Source organism: Protopterus annectens, chromosome 3.part0 (assembly GCF_019279795.1).
Source record: "Protopterus annectens isolate FY-2018-M chromosome 3.part0, PAN1.0, whole genome shotgun sequence".
Lineage (NCBI taxonomy): Eukaryota > Metazoa > Chordata > Ceratodontiformes > Protopteridae > Protopterus > Protopterus annectens.
This window is the reverse complement of record NC_056731.1, coordinates 754,728,735-754,750,067: the sequence shown is the minus strand read 5'-3', so window position 1 is coordinate 754,750,067 and position 21,333 is coordinate 754,728,735. Positions and strand designations below refer to the sequence as shown.

Here is a 21,333-nt window from a genome sequence, read left to right as displayed (position 1 = left end):
ATACTCCTGAGTACTTAATTTTATCATGTCCCCATAAATATGGATATTGCTGAATCAATTTGTGTGTGGGTACATAATTTGCAGCTATTGCCTTTATTTTGGCTTTATTAATTTTGTATCCCAAAAAGATTTGAAACTGCCTCAAAATGTTCCACAACTCTGAAATGTCCTTGTCTAGTTTTATCAGGTATGCAAATAGAGAAAGCTTTTCTTGACTACCATACCAATTCAGCCATCCTCAACCTCTTTTTTCTCATTTTGCACATGGGGTCAGGGTGTCGCTGCACCAGCAACAATAAGCTCGAGCCAAGGTTTACACTGCAATGTGGCTAGCCCTGCAGAGGTATTTCATTCATATCACTCACTCACTCACACACACACTTGCACCTACGGCCAATTTTAGTGTCCAATCCACCTACTGCATGTCTTTGGGATGTAAAGTATATGCTTACATTTCTCAGTCTCTTATTTTCTTTGTGATTGGTTCTAAATATAGTGCAAATAACAAAGGAAAAGAGGACACCCCTCCTTGGTTCCTCTATTCTGAAATTATCATAGATGAACCCACCTACTTTAATTTTTCCCTGTGATCCCTCTTAATCATCCTAATCATCCTTATAATTTTATCAGGGAAAGCAAATGCTTCCATTGCCCTGCTCATAAACTCCCAGTTTACTCTGTTAAATTCTTTCTCAGCATCGAGACCCACCAAGAACAGCATTATTTTCTTACATTCAGTTTCCCTCTGGATCATCAGTATTCTGTTAATCTTGTCAAATGTTTGATTTCCCTCCATAAAACCACATTGATCCATGCCTATCAATTTTGGAATCAACTGTGCCATTCTTTTAGCCATTATAGACATAAGCACTTCATAATCATGGTTTAGGATTGAAGTGGGCCTGTAAGAAGCTGGATCTGATGGGTCTTCACCCTCTTTTAGGTACAATGGCCACCACGGCTTTCTTCCAGGATGTTGGTGCTTATTATCCTCTTAAAATATTGTTAAACCTTCCAGATCTTCATTAGTTTTTCCCTCCTAGCTTCTAAATTTGCACAGGAACACCATGAATTTTTGGGGACTTCCCTGTAGACTGGTTATACATCACCATTTTTATCTCAACTCCTCCTGTCCTAGCTATTAGTAATTGAGCCTCACCTACCTCTAACCTTGGCATATTTAATTTTTCCATAAACATTTCTAGTTGTACCTTTAATCAATCTCATATTTCTTTGCTTTATACAGAATTTCATAAAATTTCTGAAATATTTCTAGTAGTACCTGTACAGGATGTCTTGTTATCTTCCTTATTATAAGCTCCCTAAACGTAGTGATGAACCCTTCTACTTTCTGTTGCCTGAGTCATTCCAGTAAAAGTTTTGTGCTCTGGCATTATCAAAAAACTGTTGCTTAACAGCAGTCTTTCTAAACTCATGCATATTATTTAGGTAATCCTTACTTTCTGCTTATCATTCTGCAATTACTCCTCTTTTTGTTCTGTGAGATTCCCTCTATTCTGCAATACTTTAGCATTTGTCAGTCTCTCTAAATAATTCTTGTTGCATCTTAGCCATATCTCTCTTTCTTTTATTTCCGCCCTATTTTTAAGATCCACTTTAATTTTACCCCACTCCCTAGCTATATTTCCAGAAAAAAATTCCTATCTTCTCTAACTCCTGAATAATTTCTCTACCTATTCCTTAAATTCCTTCTTTTCAACAGATAGGTGGGAAAGCACTACTGCTTCATTTTTATTTCAGTACCCTCCATTTTTACTTTAGTTATTATTGGTGCATAATCCAAAACAGTTATTGGATAAATATCAAAACTTTCAATTAATGCACATGTTCCTGTGAGATGTAAATTTTATCTAGCTACTATAGAAGTAGTGTTTCTGCAACAAGCTGCTTACACTCCTACCTTTCTGCCTCTACCTGTTCCTTGCTTTCACTTACCTTACAGCTCCAAGGCTTCCACTTCTCATACTAATTGTTTTTCTTTGCACTCTTCTGTGAGGTGGGACCAGCCCACTTTGTTCATCCTTGTTATGCCCGGGTTCACTCCGCTCCTCTGCCCTACCCCCATTCCCACCCATCCCTGCTTCACCTACACTTATACCAACACTAACTACTCCCCTAACTTCCCCCAATCAAAAGTCACCTTCCATCTGCCAGTCACACCTCAATTAACAAATACACTTTTTGTAACACTCTTCTTTCTCTACACACAACTTAATTGCAGTTGTCCTTAATCACTGTACCCCCACCAAACTACACCAACACCCCTCTGCCCCTACATTTTCATCACACCATCCAGCTAACCTAACATTTAAAAAAGAATACATACCATGCTCTTTCTCCTGCCCACACTCTATACCCTACTGCTATCTGCATACTATCTAACATCCTATACTCAACAACAAATACAACATGTCCATAACCCCAAACAATATTATACCAATACCGTCCACTCCTCACTCTCCTACCTTTCCATCTCTTCCCAGTTCTACAGTCACACACCTATTGCACACTTCCACTTCAAACATGTAGTTGTGAGCAGTTCTACTAACCACCTCAGCAAACACCTTCACATACTCTCCAAATTGTCACACAAACATGTATGTATATTATCACAGATTTTCTGTAGTAGTGATATACACCCCAGTCCTGGGCCCCATACTGCACAACATATCATCATGGCTACCATTCCACCAATTTTTCACATTAAAACTACAGACCTTTTCATTCTTAACATGCCTAGTTAACAAAATCACAGACTTTCATGCAGTCATTGCACAATATTCACCAGACATTCTTATAGCAACAGAAACTTGGCTAAGTCCCCATATAAGAGACCCATACATACTCCCACAAGGTTATAGTGTACACAGGTTAGATGGGATCAAGAAGAAGGGTGGTGGGGTTGTAATCTTCTACAAAGATAACCCAAGCATAGACTACCTGCCCATCAAATATCCTTATGGTAACAACTTTGAAGTCCTAGTAACTCAGCTCAAAGTCAACCCAAAGAAAAATATTACCATAATAGCCACTTACATACCGTCCAACAATACTCTCACTGCCATTGAGGAACTCATAGCCTGGACATCCTCATCTTACACCCATGAAACAATTTTCACAGGTGACTTCAAATTACACTGTAACACTTGCACTGGTGATGACACCTCTACCTTCATAAGTCTACATGTTTTCTCCCGAACAAACCAGTTTCCCACTTGAATAGATAAACAACGCAAAATGGAATCTATCTTTGACTGGTCACTTATTAACAGTACCACTCACAACTATCTCTTTGGATGCATTTTGAATAATTTAAGTGACCATAATCTATCTACTTAATCCGTCATCAGCTCAACCCACCCAGAACCATAGTTTAGAAAGTTGCACGAAATACCTAAAACTTCTCCAGCGAAGCATTCTTAGACATGCTCAATAAATGCTACTGGACACCACTCCATCATCTCCAACTTGACCAGGCCATAACATACTTCAATGACACATTTCTAGGTAATCTAAATAGCTTAGCACCAACTTGTACATGTCATGTTAAAAATAAGAGATTGCCTTGGATATCAAAAAAAACCACTACACTTCAAAAACTAAGAGACAAAACCTGGTTTCAAAACCAGAAAACAAAACACAATAAAACTCTGCTAGCATACGAGCAGCTCCACAATCAAACAAAAGAAAAATTCAAACTAGACAAAAAACATAGTATACATCTATGCAAAACAAATATGAAAACAATCCCAAAAAGTTCTGGCAAGCAATAAACTCACTCCTCCACCCAGGTAAAGCTACAACCCCAGAACCAACAACCAATAACCAAAGCGTGAGTATTGCCTCACAAATCAACATCTACTTTATATACACCTCCTTAGTTACAGGGAACAATTCCACCCCACCATCTCTTCCACCTAATGTGGAAACTAACAACAACTTTTTTGACCTCAAACGTATCGCAACTAACACCATAAGAGCAATGCTGAAAAAACTGAAACCTTCTTCCTTAGTTGCTGACCAACTCCCCAATGAGTACCTCAGACATACGGCTCATACCATAGCTCTGCCTATCTCCATTCTGGTAAACAGGTCTATAGCAGAACAATATGTCCCAAAATTATGGAAACAATCCCATATCACCCCTCTACATGAAGGAGGAACATCAACAGAATTAAACAATTACAGACACATAGCCATTATTTCTCCCTGTGTCAAAATTCTGGACAAATGTATCCACACTCAACTACTACATTACCTGTTATTGCACAACCTTATCTCTCCCTTCCAGCACAGTTTCAGACCAAAACACAGAACCACCACAGCTGTAATTAATTTCTCTAACACCATCAACCAACTTAGAAATTCAAAGCAGCAAGTAGGATCAATCTTCCTAGACATGTAAAACACATTCAAAACTGTCTCACATCTGATACTCCTCAGTACTCTTGCCTCAATAAACCTATCAAAGACTTCCATCTCCTGGTTCCTAAGCTATCTTTCTGACAGACAACAAGCAGTACGATGGAAATCCGAACTCTAGCCACTTTTGCCTGTCTCAGTTGGAGTCCTCCAATGGTCCATACTAGGACCCTTCTTTTCACCATCTTCTCTAATGATCTAATCTCATCCACATGACATGCTAAAGTAGTTCAGTATGCAGATGATTCAACTTTAATCTGCTCAGCAGATACCTTACCAGACCTACAAATAGTAGCCCAACAAGCTTTTAATGATATAGAAACATATCTAAGTAAATTACAACTAATCCTCAACCCCAAAAATACACAGTTAATGCTATTTACCAGTAGCAAACAATCACCAACCACCCCTCCTTTCACCATTCTCTTGGCAAACAACACAGGCATCCAATCAGTTGAGCATACAAAACTCCTTGTTGTAACAACTGACAACAAACTCAGATTTGACCAACACATAGCCATCACAATTAAAAAAGTTCACATCAAACTTGGCTCACTGTACAGAATCAAGCTTTTCCTTACTGCCAATACCAGACTAGCCATATCCAGAGCCTTCCTCCTCTCTATGCTCCTATATGCTTCCCCCTCTTTACCAACGTAAGAAAATTAGACTTAACCAAATGGGAAACTTGCTACAACAAAATAGCCCACTTATCTGCCAGCCTTCCCCACCAAACCTACCACTGTATTGCTCTAAATTAATTAAATTAGCTCAGGCTACCTAACCTTCTCCATCTCTACCAACTTAAATTCAGACACAATATCATATTCCATCCTGACAGTTGCCCATCCTTCAAGGAGCTTGCTATCTCCTGTTCATGCCCACGAAGTCTAAGATCTGCAGACAGAAACTTTCTCACAGTAAACAAAGCTAACAACACTCATGGTAAAGCCCTATTCTCAAATCAGATAGCCAAATTATGGAACTCTCTACCCCACACCCTGTAAAACACACCTGAATCTACCACTTTCAAACAACTACTATTTGAACATCTAGCCAAGAGGTGGCATTGCTCTCTCAACACATTGTCCACTCCTTACCTAATTTTCTCCCTCTCCTCAGAATTTATTAGTACTCAGAATATATATATATATATAAAGGAATCCCCATTTGTTCATAAAAAGAAGTTATTTACTCACCATAAATTTCGTTTGTTGTCCTTCTTGCCTTCATTCCTGCTGGTTGGGTTTGGAACTGAGAATCAGTTCCTACTCGGCCTGTACTAAAGCTCGGGAGCTTCCACTGGCGAGAGGCAATACCCTATCCCATGATGCCTAGGGAGATTATCTAGATCTTGTTTGCAAATACTGTACAGAGTAACAGTTATATACATCACATAATACATATATAAACATGTGTGACTTAGAATTAAGAAGGAAATCAGAGAACATAAGTTTCAAATTGACAGAAGCCTCTTGATCCTCTAGGAGAGAAGGTTGGGGGAAGGAGGGTGGGATGCAAGAATGAAGGCAAGAAGGGCAACAAACATGGAACATTATGGTGAGCACATAACTTCTTTATGTTATGTTGTCCTATCTCACCTTCATTCTTGCTGGTTGGGACAGCGTCCCTAGCATCTTCTTTCTTGGGTGGCTCAAGGGAGCAAACTCTTCAGAACAGTGGATCCAAATGAAGCCCTGTTCCTGGAGGCCAAATGTACTTTGTAATGACTGATAAAGGTATGAGGATTTACCCATGTAGCTGCAGCACAAATTGCATCCATAGGTAGTCTAACTTGAAAGGCAAATGAGGTTGCCATGGCTCTTGTTGAATGACCTTTGATTTTTCCAGGCAGTTGTCTGTTTTGGGAATTATATAAATAGGTAATGGTGTCAGTAAGCCACTTTGAGCAGGTGACCTTTGATATTGGGGCAACCTTATTTTTATCTGAAAAGGAAATAAATATCTGATCAGATTTCCTGAATCCTCTGGTTCTGTCCAAGTAGAAGCTTAACTGCCCGTGTACATCTAATTGGTGTAAATTATATTCTGTCTTGTTGCCATAGTTTGGGAAGAAAACCAGTGGACTGACAGATTGATTCAAATTTGCTTCAGAGCAAACTTTGGGGAAGAATTATGGATTAGTTCTCAGGGAAACCCTGTCTCTATGGAAGACCAAGTAAGGGGGACGTATAGACAATGCCTGGAGTTCTGATACCCACCTAGCTGACATGATGGCCACCAAAAAATCTGTTTTCCATATTAGAAACTTCAAAAGACAGGATGAAGCCAGTTCATATGGTTGCAGGATTAGAGTAAACAATACCAAATTGAGGTCCCAAGGAGCTGGTGGTTCCTTTACTGGAGGCCTAAGCAAAAAAGTGCCCCTCAGAAAGGCTTTGCACAGTCTATGGGACATAATTTTGAATCCCATTTCTACAATATGGTTGTTTGAAAGAGAAGCCAATTAAACTGGTATGGCAGCGTGATAGCCGCTGCTGCACCTTCATTGAAGAGTTTAGCTAAAAAGTCCAAAAAAGAAGTTACAGGGTCTGTAAAAGGATCAATGTCATTGTTGTGAGCCCAACAAGAAAACCTCTTCCATTTGTTAGCATAAAGCTTTCTAGTTGCCGTTTTGTGGGATGAGATCAGAATATGTTTCACAGCAGGGAATATATCCTGAAGCCTGGCTAGGAGTGGAAGTGGGGTAGCCAAGCTGTCAGTTTGAGGGTTTTGAGCAAGGGATGTGGGGTCCCTGACGGATGAGTCAGGAGGTCTTGAACTGGGTCCTGAATCCACAAATCCTCTTGCAGATGGGGCCATAGAAAGGAGAACCAAATTTGTCAAGGCCAATATGGAGCAATGAGTGTTAACCTGCTTCTCAATGTGTTGGCTTTCTAAAGGACTTTGGAGATCAAGGAGAATGGAGGGAAGGCTTAAAGGAGACCCGAGGGCCAATCGTGTATAAGTGCATCCCTTGGTGACTCCCCCGGAAGGGGGGATTAGGGCAAAGTAGCTGCTGCATTTGTTGTTCATGGATGTGGCAAAAAGGACACAGCAAGGCTGGCCCCACATGTGAAAATCTGTTTCATAGTTTCTTGTTTCAGGGACCACTAGTGCGGCATTAGAATAGCCCTGCTGAGTTTGTCTGCAATCATGTTGGATCTCCCCAGGATATGCATTGCTATTAGAAAGCATTGAAAAGAGACCACCCATTGCCATATTCTTTGAGCCTCTTGACATAGGGGGGTAAGATCTTGTCCCTCCTTCTTTGTTTATACACCACACAACTGACATATTGTCTGTCTGGATTGTAATCATTCCTAGTGGAAGGGAGTCATGAAATGCTTGCAATGCTAACAGCACCACTCTCACCTCTAAGACATTGATATGCAAATGGTTCTTGTATTCCTGCCAAACTCCTTGGACCGTCTTCCCCAGATAAAGCCCCCCACCCTATCTGGGAAGCATCCACGGTCACTGTAAGCACTGGATAAGGGAGGATGAACTGCCTGCCCAGAACTACCTGAGGAGAATAAAGACAACAGCAGAGGTCTCTCTTGCATGATTCCATTATGATAATCTAGTGGAACATGTGCAGTTCCTCCATGGACCATTGGGTGAAAAGCAACCACTGTAGAACTCTCATGTGTAATCGTGTGAGCTGTACCAAGATTATCACAGCCACCATGGTCCCCAAGATGTTTAAAACAACCTTTGCTTGTACTTTCTTCTTTGTGAGGATGCTCTGTACTTGTTGGCATAGGGTTTGTATCCTGTCAGGAGGAAGTTTTGCTACCATTTCTGTTGTGGTTAAGTCTGCTCCTATAAATACAATAGGTTGTGATGGCAACAAGGCAGACTTTTCAAAATTTATTGTAATGCCTTGCTGAGAAAAAAGGTGAATAGTGGTGTCTCATGGCCTGGTAAGTAGATGCTTGGTGGTCGCGGTCAGGAGCCAGTCGTCCAAGTACCGAAACACCAGGAATCCTACATGCCTCAAGTGAGCCATGACTACTGCCATGCATTTGCTGAACATGCTGGGGGCTGTTGTGAGACCAAAGGGCAGAGCTTGGAATTGGTAATGACTGGCTCCCAGCCGAAAGTGTAAGTGACTCTGGGACTGGCTGTTCATCTTTATATGGTAATACGCATCCTGGAAATCTATCGAGCACATCCAATTTTCTTTCCTCAGAAAGGGGAGTATAGCCTGCAGTGTTGCCATCCAGAACTTTGATTTTTTTTTACAGACTTGTTTAGTCTGCTGAGATACAAAATGGGCCTTCAGTCTTTTTTGAAATTTGGTCTGCTGGGACTTCTTGGATAACTCTTTTTTCTATCAACATTTGAATTTCTTGGGTTGCTTGATCCCTCTGATTGGGTGGAACATCTGGGACTGACCTTTTTTCTTAAAGGGGAAAGGGAAAGGGTATACAGTAGCCTCTGGATATGATCGTTTGTACCCATTTGTTATTTGTTATGCTTTGGCAGGTGTTTGGGTACAGTGACAAGCAACCCCTGGCTGTCTCCAGAAGTGGACAGGTGGGCCTCCTTTCAAGAGAGCTGGAAGGACCTACCAGAGAATGTATCCCTGTTGCCCTGATTTTGCAGACTTCCTCTGCTGCGAGATCAGCATCTTCCATTGCCATTTCCCCCTCTGCCCCTGGGGGAAGAATCGCCACTTGCATCCGGAAAGGCTCTTTGGGACTTATGGAACTACATCTTTCCCCCCTTCTGGCCTTTAGGGTAAGGCCTGCTAGGGAGAGTCATGGCAGAAAGATTCTTTCCCTCTTGATTGCACCTAGTCAGTGTCTCTTTCACTTTTGGTCCAAACAAGGATGAGTCATCAAATGGGGCATTGATAAAGGAAGACTTGAAGGACTCTGCAAACTTGCATAAGCACATCCCGGAATGCCGCCTTAGGGAGATTCCTGTACCTGCTGCCCTACTTGCTCCATCAGCCACATGAGAGATAAGCCACATGTAGGAGTTTACCACTAAATTTAAGGTAGAAAGCTGAGAGGTCACCTTGTCTGAAACCTCCGCAGCTGTAGAACCTTGGAGAGTATCTTCCAACTCCTTTAGGAGATTCCTCTAAAGCCTGGTAAAATGGGTCAAGTAGTTCAGCAACCTGAGGGTAAAGGCTGCTGACAAAGAACATACACTTTCCATATTTGTCCATCAAATGAGATTCCTTATTCGACAGATGGACAGATGAGGATGTCTCAGACAATTCCTTTTTGGTGGTCACCGCCACCACCATAGCATCTACCAGGACACCTTTTGCGAGGAATTCCTTGTCAGAGGGTGCTGTAATAAACTTGTTTGGCTTCCTCAGAATAGATTCCACAGACTCTGGGCAGCCCTATGCCTTCTGACAGACTACATTCAGGAGATGGTCAAAGGTGGAGACATCCATGAGGTGGAAGGGCGAGAACCAAAAGCCTCCAGGTACATGGACTCATCCTCAGAAGGGTTGATGGACTTCCAGCCACCTCTCTGCTTAAGGATCTCTAGGATGTCTGCAAAGGAGACATCATCAGAGGGTGACTGCAGAGACCCTTCTGAATCATCGAGGACCATGTCTGAAGTGATAGACTCCTCAGGGGAGTCTAGATATTTCCTCTTACATGTTCTCTTCCTTGGGACTTCCTCATAGGGGTATTCTGGGGAGATTTCAGAAGAGACGGATGCACCCAGTGGGGCATCCTGGGACTTCAGGTCTCCACACTTGGAAGGGGGAGGTGGTACAGAGATGGATTCTGGCACTTTTGGGGAAGAGTGTTTGGATCTGAGAATGGAGCTATCTGAGGTGACAGCACTCTCCTCATTACCATGAAAGCACCACGGCCCCACTACAAGGGAGATCCGGGCTCAGAAGAACCAAGAGACTCCCCCTGAGCCAAGGCAGTGGACTCTGAGGCCAATGTAGGTGCTAAGCTCACCAGCACTGAAGCCCCAAGAGGGAGAATTGGTTGGGACAACTTCCCAACCCTGCTCTCCTCCCCAGACCTGATGGGCGAGCGTCACCCCCTAGACCCCTCAATGGATGAAGATATTGAGGAAGTTGGAGCAGATATTGGGGCCAAAGAAGCCAGAGTGGATCTTGACCTCGATGGTTCCACTACGATCAAATCCAAACACTCCAGCTCCAAAGCCACCACATGGGTCGGTGGAGGAATCGAAGAAAGGGAAGTGGTGGTTGTCGGACCCAAATCCTTCTGAGCTGGTCTCACCAGAATCCTAGCCAGTTCCAGAGTCTGTAACAACCTCTTGACCACCCTCTCCACATTATCATCAGAGAGACTTCTGGAGGACCGAGAGGACGGGGTCAATGATTTAATGGAATGTAAAATAGGTGAGTGTAAGGCTGAGGAGCACAGTTCCAGGACTGGGGACCAACTCCATATGTGATACTCTGTCAGCTCTAAAATAACCAGTGGAGCTGAAGAGGTAGCCTTTTTGGGCCAAAAAGCCTTCGGATCCGATGGTGTATCCTTAGCCTACTTCTTTGATGGCTCAAATTCCGGAGCTGTAGAAGCAGATCTGTTTGAGGATTTGTCAGATCTAGGGGACTGAGACTGGTGAGGAGATTTGGAGGAACTCTGTTTCCCTTCTATAGCGTCAGAAAAAGTAACCTTCAACAAACCCTAACAATCAGTTTATTTTTTCTCTCTAACAAAACCCGGGACTAAAAGTGTGGCAGAAAGAGCAGTACTCCTGCAGATGGATCGTAGCCAAAAAGTGCACCTAATCGGTGTGCTCATCTGTCAGGGGCATTTTTGACTGCAACGGTCACAGTTCTTAAAGCCCAAAAGCTTCACTTCTTTAGAATCTTTGGACATGGCTAACCTAATAAGCTACAATCAACAACAAAAAAAACAGGAAGACAGTAAACTCTTTTTTTTATTTTTTTAAATAGAACAGAACAGAAGGAAAAAGGAGACCAACTAGGGAGACTAGAGAAGTCTCTAACTCAAACAACAGTCTCCTCCAGCCAGAGGAGAAGTCTATAACTTAAATGGCTACTCCTCTAAGATAAACAACAGGAAAGGGGAAAAAGTCCTCTAATTTAAATGGGTGGAAAAAGAGTTCTATAACTTAAATGAACTATTTACATTATAAAAGGGGTGACAGGATAGCTTAGTATAAAAAAATCCAACAGTAATTCTCTCAAGAACAAGGATCTGGGATAGGGGGAAAGTAATGACCTAGCGAAAGTACAATGGCAAACCACAACAGTAACACCAACAATGCGAGAAAGTCACAAATATCGAAACAAACATTAATAGAAGTACAGATTAACCAAATACTCTAAGAATTTGGACAAAAACTAGCAGAAATGAAGAAAAAAAGATTCCACTTAGCCTGAGCCTAGTAAGAAGCACCTGATCTGTTTAGAGGCAAATGAGATCTGGGTAATCTCCCTAGGCATCATGGGACAGGGTATTGCCTCGAGCCAGTGGAAGCTCTCAAGCTTTAGTATAGGCTGAGTCAGAACCAATTCTTGGTTCCAAACCCAACTAGCAAGAATGAAGGTGAGATAGGACAACATAACAACTATTATTTAATATGTGTACAGCACTAATTTTATTTTTCTCACGTGATCTTCACTGAAATGCTCGTGTGTTTTTCTTTTTGAACCTGTATCTGCTAGAAAACTGTATTGAATACTACTTTGTATAGACTAACTAGATGATGTGTATTCTGCATCTTACTGTAGGTATACTATTATACTCTCAAATTATTGTATTTTGCTTATATTTCTATGGATCTTTTCTCCCCGGGCCTCCACTGAAAATGGGCTTCTGGCCCAGCTGGACCTTCCCAGTAAACAAATGTAAATAAATACATAAAATAAACAGATACTATGTAAATTTACTCCAAACTCCTATTACTGAATTGACATATTCCATGCCAAATATTTTTATAAATTTCTTCAAAAATCAACCCTCCTTTGCTATATTTCCCTTCTGGGCCCCCCAGACACATCTTCCCTGTCACAAGTTAAATTCCACCTATAGTCCCCACCTATAAGCAATATTCCATGCTGAAAGCTCTTTATTTCTCCCAGAATTTTCTTAAGCTCCATTATAGCAGTTTTAGGTAGAATTCAAATACAAGCCAGTGTAATCCTCTTCCCTTGACATTAGCCCTATAGTACTACATATCTACCATTATTATCTTTTTTATCCTCTTCTACCACTGTTGGAGCTCCTTCTGCAATTAATATGGGTACTCCTGTTTTCCTTCATCCCAGGTATTTTACTAAATAACCGTCGTGAAAATCTTTCTTTATCAAATTCACATTTACACTTCTTTCCAAATGTGTCTCCTGTAGCATAACTATGTACACTCTACATTTTAATATAGTTCACTACTCTTTCATTTTTGCATAGCTACATATAAATATAAATATATTTCCAAAGATATGCATCTGGAGCATTTCTCCCCAGGCCTCCACTGAAAATAGGCCTTGTCATAGTTGGACTTTCCTGGTCAACAAATGTTAAATAAATAAAGTATAATGCTATGAGACCATTCACATTTAAAGATGGGTCATTATGTTAAAAAGTTATTATTCCCATCTTTTATTTTTAACAGCTTTAATAATATTTGTCAGGTTGACCTTTTATGCAGTTGTTTTTTGTCGTATCTTTTTAAGCATATGTCACATCTTAATAATTCAACAAACTAATAAAAAATAAAACATGGAAAAAGCACCACGCTAGGAAACAAAAACTGTGTTAGCGCTTTCGTTTACTAAAATATTGGTCTGAAGAAGTTTACATATTTTTAGTAAATGAAAGCACTAACATACAGGTTTTGTTTCCTAGTGTGGTGCTTTTTCCATGTTTTATTTTTTATATGTCACATCTTACAAAACTTTTTGTTTTAGTGAAAATCCTCAAAAAATGAAACAAATACACCCCAAGAACCTATTAACTTAATATTAAAGCACAAAACTATGTACATCTTCAAATACTGAAGTTTTACTTTCATAATAGGAACAATTTCCCAAACTGATAGCCACACTCACAAAATTGGGTTAACCTGAAAAGGAGGTTATCCATGCTAAGACACATGGTACAGCCTATGCTTCTACTAAGTGCTAGCTGATTTTGTCTTTTCTTTATTGCTCTCACAAAATGAGGAAACACTTGAATGCTTTCAGAAAACATTTTATCCTAGCCATTGAAAGAAAACCATTAAAAGAAAAATGTATTATGTTTGTATTACTCTTTATCAGAATGCCTCTATGAAGACATGAGAACCAGATACAGAACTGCTTCTACAAATATTTATTTATTTAAGGGGGCGTTATTATGTTCAATGTTATTTTTTATTTATTTGCTTTCTTTTAAAATGAGTTACTAGATAAAACCAATAGCCTCAATCCAGCCATTCCCCTATGCAAGAATGAGAAAAAGCACATTGTTTTTTTCTTCTATCATACTGTTTTGAATATACTTTTTTTCTTCTTTTTTTCACTGCAGTGTCTGCATTGCTTAAAACTGAGCAAGGAGAAAGAGAAAAGAAGGGGGCAAGGGCACCTGCTTACTTTGGCACCCCATTACACTTGAAAATAATTGCAAAAATTGTACTTTGCTTTATAATCCCATATTTATTTGTCAGTTTCCGAGTTGCTGATTTTTTTCCTGTTTATCTCCATCTCCCAAATCCATTCTCTGCTTCCTTTCCAACTTACTCTCAGTTCTTCTAGTCAACTCTTGTGTTTTTGTATTTCTCAAAAGCATTTTCTGTTAAAATACTGGCAAAGGTTTCACAGGTACAGTCCCTCTATGGTCTTTATTACCAGAAGTGCAAGAAGCAGAATCTCCTTCTGTTTCACTGCTCACTTTTTGTTTGACAAAATTTTGTATTTCCTTCTTAGTATGTCCTGCATCAAAAATAATTTGTCCCTCCAGGAAAGAATATTCTGAATATAGCTAGATACAACAGTTTGAAAGTCATGCCTGCTTCTCAAAATTCCCTGAATAGTGGAATAAATGTGTTCCTCTTCTGTCTGGTGTACAATGAGCAATCATTCTCCACAAACACTCTATTGTCTCCCACTTTTAGTACTTTGTCATTCAGTCACAGTTTTGTCAGAATCAACTCCTTCTACTGTTGGATTGCATCTTTACTATTAAAGGTCTAAGTTGCTTTCTTCTAGCCAGGTTTGGAGCATACACACAATGTGTCCTTTCAATTAACATTTCCTGCCATGGAACACCAGTCCAGTTGCTTATTTGTGCTTTCATAAAATGAATACAGTCTGTTCCTTCCATCTTCTCTGGTACAGCAGAAAAGCTCAGGTTTTCCCTCAGTACTCTGTCCTCTAATTCTATTATTTTTTTGAAACATCTCTTCTTGAGCAATCTCATATTCAGCCAGCCTTTTTTTGATTTCGACTTCTGATTTTTGTAGTTTTATCACCTCATCTGAATATCTGTTTAAAGCTTCTCCATTTTATTCAGCCTTTTGTTATTTGAATTGATAAACTCCATCAGTGTTTCATTTATTTTAATCAGCTCTGATTATATTCAACTTATTTTTTCCTCTACTTTACTAGAAGTCACGTCTTGTACCAAAGCTGGAACCTGCACTGCTTTTGCTGAACAGCTGCAGAATTCTTCCCAGTTAGTGTTTTTTTTCCTCACCTTTTGTGGTTGATTTTCTTTCAGTTTCTCGGAATTTCTTTTTTGCTGGCATCCAGGAAGTGCACTTTCTAGCCATTTACTGATATTTACCCCCAAAAAATTAGTTCACTGGTTCTCTCTTCTGATTTTCTGTTTCCCACTAGGAGAGCTGAAGTTAAGCTGCTGCTCAATGTGCAGCCATCTTGGAATTCCCCACGTGTTGTGTAATTTTTGAATCTGAAACTGGTTCACACAGTTTCCCACTGATGACAGAAGGAGCTACTGTTTTTGTTTCTGGGCCTTAATCACTTTCCGATTACTTAGCAATGTTAACTTTAATTTGACTGTGTACTGTCTGTCCAAACTTGGTGTGTTTGCTGATGTCGTCACTCTGTTGTGCTAAATTGTGATATAAGAAATTTGCCTTGAACTCTTGCTTGACTTGAAAAATGGTCTTATACCATTTTGGAAATGAATTATTTATTTATTTATTTATGGTATATATTATGGTGTGTTACTGATAATTTAAGAGCCCTGTTGTATACTGTGGTAATTTTTGTAACTGAAACTGGTTTCGCTGGCTTCCCCAAGTGAGGAAAGGGGGCTAATGCTGCTACTTCTGGGACTGAACTATTATTGGTTACTCAACAATGTTAACTTTCATTTTCCTGTCTGCTCTTATTTTCTTCTGTAATGTTGGAGTGTTCTGACAATGTCACTCTGCTGTGCTGAACTGTGTCATGGCAAACTTACTTTGAACTATTGCTACAGGCTTTGACTTAGAAATCTGTCCAACACCATCTGGGAAATGTACTTTTTTACTTATTGTATGCATTAGAGCATAATAGTGCAGTTTATTGACATGATTCCCTCCTGCAATACTGTGTGTGCCCCAAATGTATACACTGTGTAATAAGGATGGAGCCAACTGATATGTTGACTAATGTAATGTGCAGGTCATGTGGCTTCATACCATTTAAGTTTAACTATATATTGTGAAGCATTATACTTGTGGGCATAGCCTTTATGTCTTACCCCCCCAAAAAAGAATGTTGTATCACAATATTTGGAATGTTTCTGAGAGTGGTTTGGTATAAATTTGAAGATTCTGGACTCTACAGAAACTGCATCGATGAGTTCATGTGTAGTATGCTTTACTGTAATGACTACTTGAGGTTTGTTACAGTTTTAAGATGATGTTAAATAGAAAAGTTCAAACCTTATTTCTGTGACATTGCAGGCACTGCCTCAGCAGCTGAGACTATAATAAGGTGATATTAATAAAACGTCATTGGTGTTATTTCTCATGCCAGCAAACTGCAATGAGCATCTTTGTCATAAATGTGAGTAACTGAGTTTTGACGTGTGTATTCTGGCTGACTGATGTAAGACATAACTTTTAGGTATCAAATCTAGATATCATATTTCTGGTCTTGCTTTCAGCAGAGTACTATGACCTACCTGCTGGTCCTTTTCCAATATTCTGTGGAGGACCTGGCCTGTAATAATTTTCAGCATGTCAATTGTAAGTTGTTCTCACATGTTGCTGTTTGGTACCTGTCAGTATCTTTCTACCTTACTGTGTAGGCCATCTGTAGTCTTGGCATGCCTAGTCTGAGAATACTAATTTTGAGATCCTCTGATCTTCTTTAGAAAAAACAGCCAGTAGGACTGCAGGCTTCTCCCTCTACTGCCGTGCATCTGATCATCCAGATCAGTTATCAAACCAAGTTTCTAAGTATCCCAAATAGACCCTTCCTTTGGGGCTTGTGAAATCTTCTCTAAAAGATGTTACTTTCTTTGCTAAAACCATTTTCTTTTTATAGGAGTTATCATCAGCAAATATGTTACAAAAGTTCTACTATCCATAAACTCTGTGGACAAAACTGGTCTTGCAATTTTTTACATAAATACGGAAATAACATTTCAAGTATACATTTTCAGATATTTGTAGTTAAAATTAATAACAGTGGTTGATAATATTAGCTGAACTGCGTTATCAGGAATTTAGTGATTAGGATTAACTTGGTATTTTTATTAGCTGGGATAATTAAAAACTATAAACATATTTCAGTTCTTTAAAATACATTTCCTGTATTTAATAAACTAATTTTTTCATATGAATATACTTACACTTGTTCCTTCTTCACCTTCATGGCCACGGACTCCTTTTAATCCATTATCACCCTGAAATGATAAACAGAAAAAGATTTCTTAAGTTTCAGTAAACTGATTGCATTGATAGCATACACAAACCATTTTTTACATTATGTAAAAAGGTTAATATAAATAAATATCAAAAACTTATCTCATAGAAAATCATGCAGTGCTCTCCTTGGTGATCATTATTATTTATTTATTTATTTATTCACATATGTATGTGACACCCCTGCACTGGCCCAGTAAGCAAGGAGCCTCAATCCTACTACTGGCAACAGTGAGGGATGTACACAATGGCAGGATGACAAGTACACACACAGTAAAGTACAATTTCCCTTAACAGCATGCAGAGATCACAGTCAGTCTAGGGGCTGGTTTCTCCATATTTCTCCAGATGCCGAATTATTACAGTCAGTCTGGGGGCTGGTTTCTCCATATTTCTCCAGATGGCGAATTAGACTCCCCACTGGTACAGCTATAGGGTTAAGATCTCAGCTGAGGCGTCAAGCCAAGACCTCCAGCACCCTCTCTGTCCAACCAGTGCTTCATGTCCCTGCCCAAGTAGCTAACATACCAACTTTGAGATTTGATTTATATAGATTGGGACACGTGCAGGCATGCACACACACACACACCCACACACACACACCTGAGGAAGGCTGGAACAGGTTTTCTAGGTTTACCCCTTCTGCTTAGACTATAAAGTAGTTATCACTGCCATCAGCTACTTTAAGGCTCTTCCCAACGGGTGACCAATCCTACTGTGTAATGTTACTGTGTAATGTTACTATTATTCAAATGGTAAGTGTAACCAAGAGCAAGGCTATTTAGGGGTGGCCTGTACAGTATCACCAAATACATATGCAAGTATTCTAGGAGCTTAAATATGTCTCACAAATATCAGCCACAAAGACAGTTTTAACTATATTTAATAATAAATAATAAAAGAGCAAAACAATACTCAATCAACACAGTTACTTCTGAGTTCAGAACCATAGGAAATATTTTTAAACAACATTGCAGGACAGTCTCAAATAAATGCAGAAAACTTTTAAACTAATCTTTACTATATTCCTATCTATATCTAAAAAGAAATTACTTTTCTCTCGTTACTTACTATCAGCAAGGTAAGTGCAGATGATGATGAGTGGATGTTCTTGTTAGATCCAAGACAAAATACAAAATGCACACAGTCTCTTTCTGAGAGAGTTCTTAAATCAATATCAAATATTACTGCTGGGTTAGCTTGGATGACATCACTTTTTGTCACCTGACTTTAGTTCCCAATCTACCCCCATTGTCAGAAAGTACAAGTATTTTTAGCATCTCTCTGTGAAAAATACATATCTTTCAGAACTGTGCAGCTCATAGGAAGTCATATAGCAATGAAACACTTTACATTTTAAACTTAGTAATTACTTTTCTCCAAGGCAATAGAAAGAAGCTTCTAGCTCTAGACACCCTTTCTCCTTGCTGCATTAACTAACTTTTATAGCACATCATAAAGGACTTCATTTCAACTTATTTTCTTGAAGTTTTGTAAGTTAATATTCCATGCTCCAGCAGGGTATGCTGTGGTTACATTTTTGAAGCTCAGCACATAACATACAGTTCTGTATAAATCATATCAATATTCACAAATGACATATAATTATTTACAAAATTCCAGATAGCTGGGCTGACAGTGTCACATTTTTCCCCTCCCTGAAAACTCAAGCTAGTATTTCAAGTGCCCCTTGAGAAATGTTGCTTGAGAGGGTTGAGCCTTTCTGGGAATACCTTACCCCATTGCCATTTTAAAAGCCCATCTGCATTGGCATTGTTAACCCCATTGTGGTGCTGCACTGTCATATCATATGCTTGCAACCCTAGGTTCTACCTTAGTAACTTGGCATTTTGCTGGCTGATTCCCTGTAGCCATATTAAGGGAATGTGGTCTATAACTACAGTAACTTTCCTTCCATACAGATAAGGCTGAACTTTCTGAAGTGCCTACACTATGGCTAGGCATTCATTTTCTACAGCTGCATAGCATTCCTCCCTGGGGTGGAGCCTATGACTTAAGATATACCACTGGGTGCTCTTCTCCCTCTAAGGAAACCTGGCTAAGTACAACCCCCAAAGCATTCACCTGCATAACAAATTATTTGCTGTAATCTGGACTGGCTAATACAGGGGGTCCTCCCAAAGCTCCTTTAAGCTGCCCTGTTTTTCCTTGTCAGGTACATGAGGGGAGCAGCTATGGTACTATAATTGGGAACAAACTTTCTGTAGTACCCCGCTGACCCTAGGAATGCCCTCACCTCCTTTTTGGTAACAGGTACAGGCCATGCCTGAATGGCTTCCACTTTGGCAGGTTCTGGCCTGCTCTTACCACTCTCCACTCTATGTCCCAGGTAGGAGACATCTGCCATACCCACCTGACATTTGCTGGGCTTAAAGGTCAACCCTGCACTCTGTAGTCTGCCCGGCACCTCCATGACATTCTGAAGATGCTCTTGCTAGGAATGGCTATAGCTGGCAATATCATCTAGCTAAGCAGGGACAAAATATACTGCTCCTGCTAGGATATGATCTACCAGCCTTTGGAAAGTCAATGGGGCATTTTACATCCCAAAGGGCACCGTTGTGAACTCCTACAAGCCAAAAGGAGTCACAAAGGCTGACCTCTCTCTAGCACTGGGAGGTCAAGGGCACCTGCCAGTAACCCTTGGTAAGATCAATAGTGGTAAGATACTTAACTCCACCTGGCTGCTCTAAGGCTTCATCCATCCTAGGCATGGGGTAAGTATCTGACTCTGTGTAACTATTTAATTTCCTGTAGTCCACATATAACCTGGTGCTGTGATCCTTCTTTGGTACCTGCACCCCTGGGGAGGCCCAGGGACTGCTCGACTCCTGAATTACCCCTAGTTCCAACATTTTCTGTATCACCTCCCTCAGAGTCTGTTTGACTCTCTCAGACACCCTAAAAGAGGCCTGCTTAATAGGCCCTTAGGGTCCTGTATCCACATGGTGCTGTACTAGGTGGGTGCACCCTGTTTACCAGTGAACATGACCCCAAGCTCCTGTAACACTGCTCGGATTTCTCAAAGATAGGTAGGGCATAGCTGCTGGGACATTGCTACCCCTTCCACTGAGGTGTCAGTCTGAGCTAACTGAGGAGATCAGTTACCAGATCCCCCTCAGACTCCTCTTGCCATCCACTGCCAATACCCAGCACAAAGGCCTCCCTGTCATGGTAAAGTTTCATCATGTTAACATTGTACAATTTGTGGCCCTGCCTCCTGTCTCCTGCCTAGCAGCTCTACCATGTAGTTAACATCACTGACCTTCCTTACCACATTTTAGGGTCCCTCCCAAGCTGCCTGCAGCTTGTTGCATCTAACGAGAATGAGAACCATTACATGCTACCCTACAGCATACTCTCTAGCTTGAGCATTCCTGTCATACCAGACCTTTTTCTGCTGTTGGGCTTCTGCCAGGCTCTCCTGGGCCAAGCCCATGATTTCCCTGAGCCTTGCCTGAGGTTTAGGACATATGCCACAACAGACTCCTTGTGGGATTAACACTCACCCTCCCAATCATCTCAAATCAAATCTAGTGGTCCCCTCATCCTATACCCATACAAGAACTCTAAAGGTGAAAAACCTGTAGATTCCTGGGGCAGCTCTCTGTAAGCAAGCAACAGAGGGGGCAAATATTTGCCCCACTCCTTCTTAACTCAATAACCCCGAGTACCGTCACAGGGTGCATTTAAGATTACATCCGAGCGCTCCCTGAGACGTTAATTATCTTGATATGTTACATCTGAGGTTGTCTAGGAGTGCAGCAAAGTTCAGTAACACAATGGAGCTCCACTGCTGAAAACTAAAGTGAAAAGGTACCTGGAATTTCTTAATTACCTTCTCAACTTTATTTTTGCAGTGGAGTTAGCTGCTGCTTAAATAGGAATTTTTGGAGAAAATTGGCTTGCTGTGCACCCTTTCTATGGTAGTGATGTCATCGTTTACACCTAGCCAATTTTCTCTGCTTTACCAGTTATAGTAAGCACAAACACTAGCATTCCTCCTTTACCTGCAATAAA

At 40.4% G+C, this 21,333-nt stretch overlaps 1 protein-coding gene across 1 annotated transcript in view; it reads right to left on the bottom strand.

Annotated features, from left to right (window-relative positions):
- The window catches only part of LOC122796926 (collagen alpha-6(VI) chain-like), a 1,619,258-nt gene that overhangs the window by 696,725 nt on the left and 901,200 nt on the right, over nucleotides 1–21,333 (bottom strand). The window contains exon 17 of the mRNA XM_044065693.1: nucleotides 17,220–17,273. Coding sequence (XP_043921628.1) covers nucleotides 17,220–17,273 — 54 coding nt within the window. The remainder of the gene's footprint in view (nucleotides 1–17,219; nucleotides 17,274–21,333) is intronic.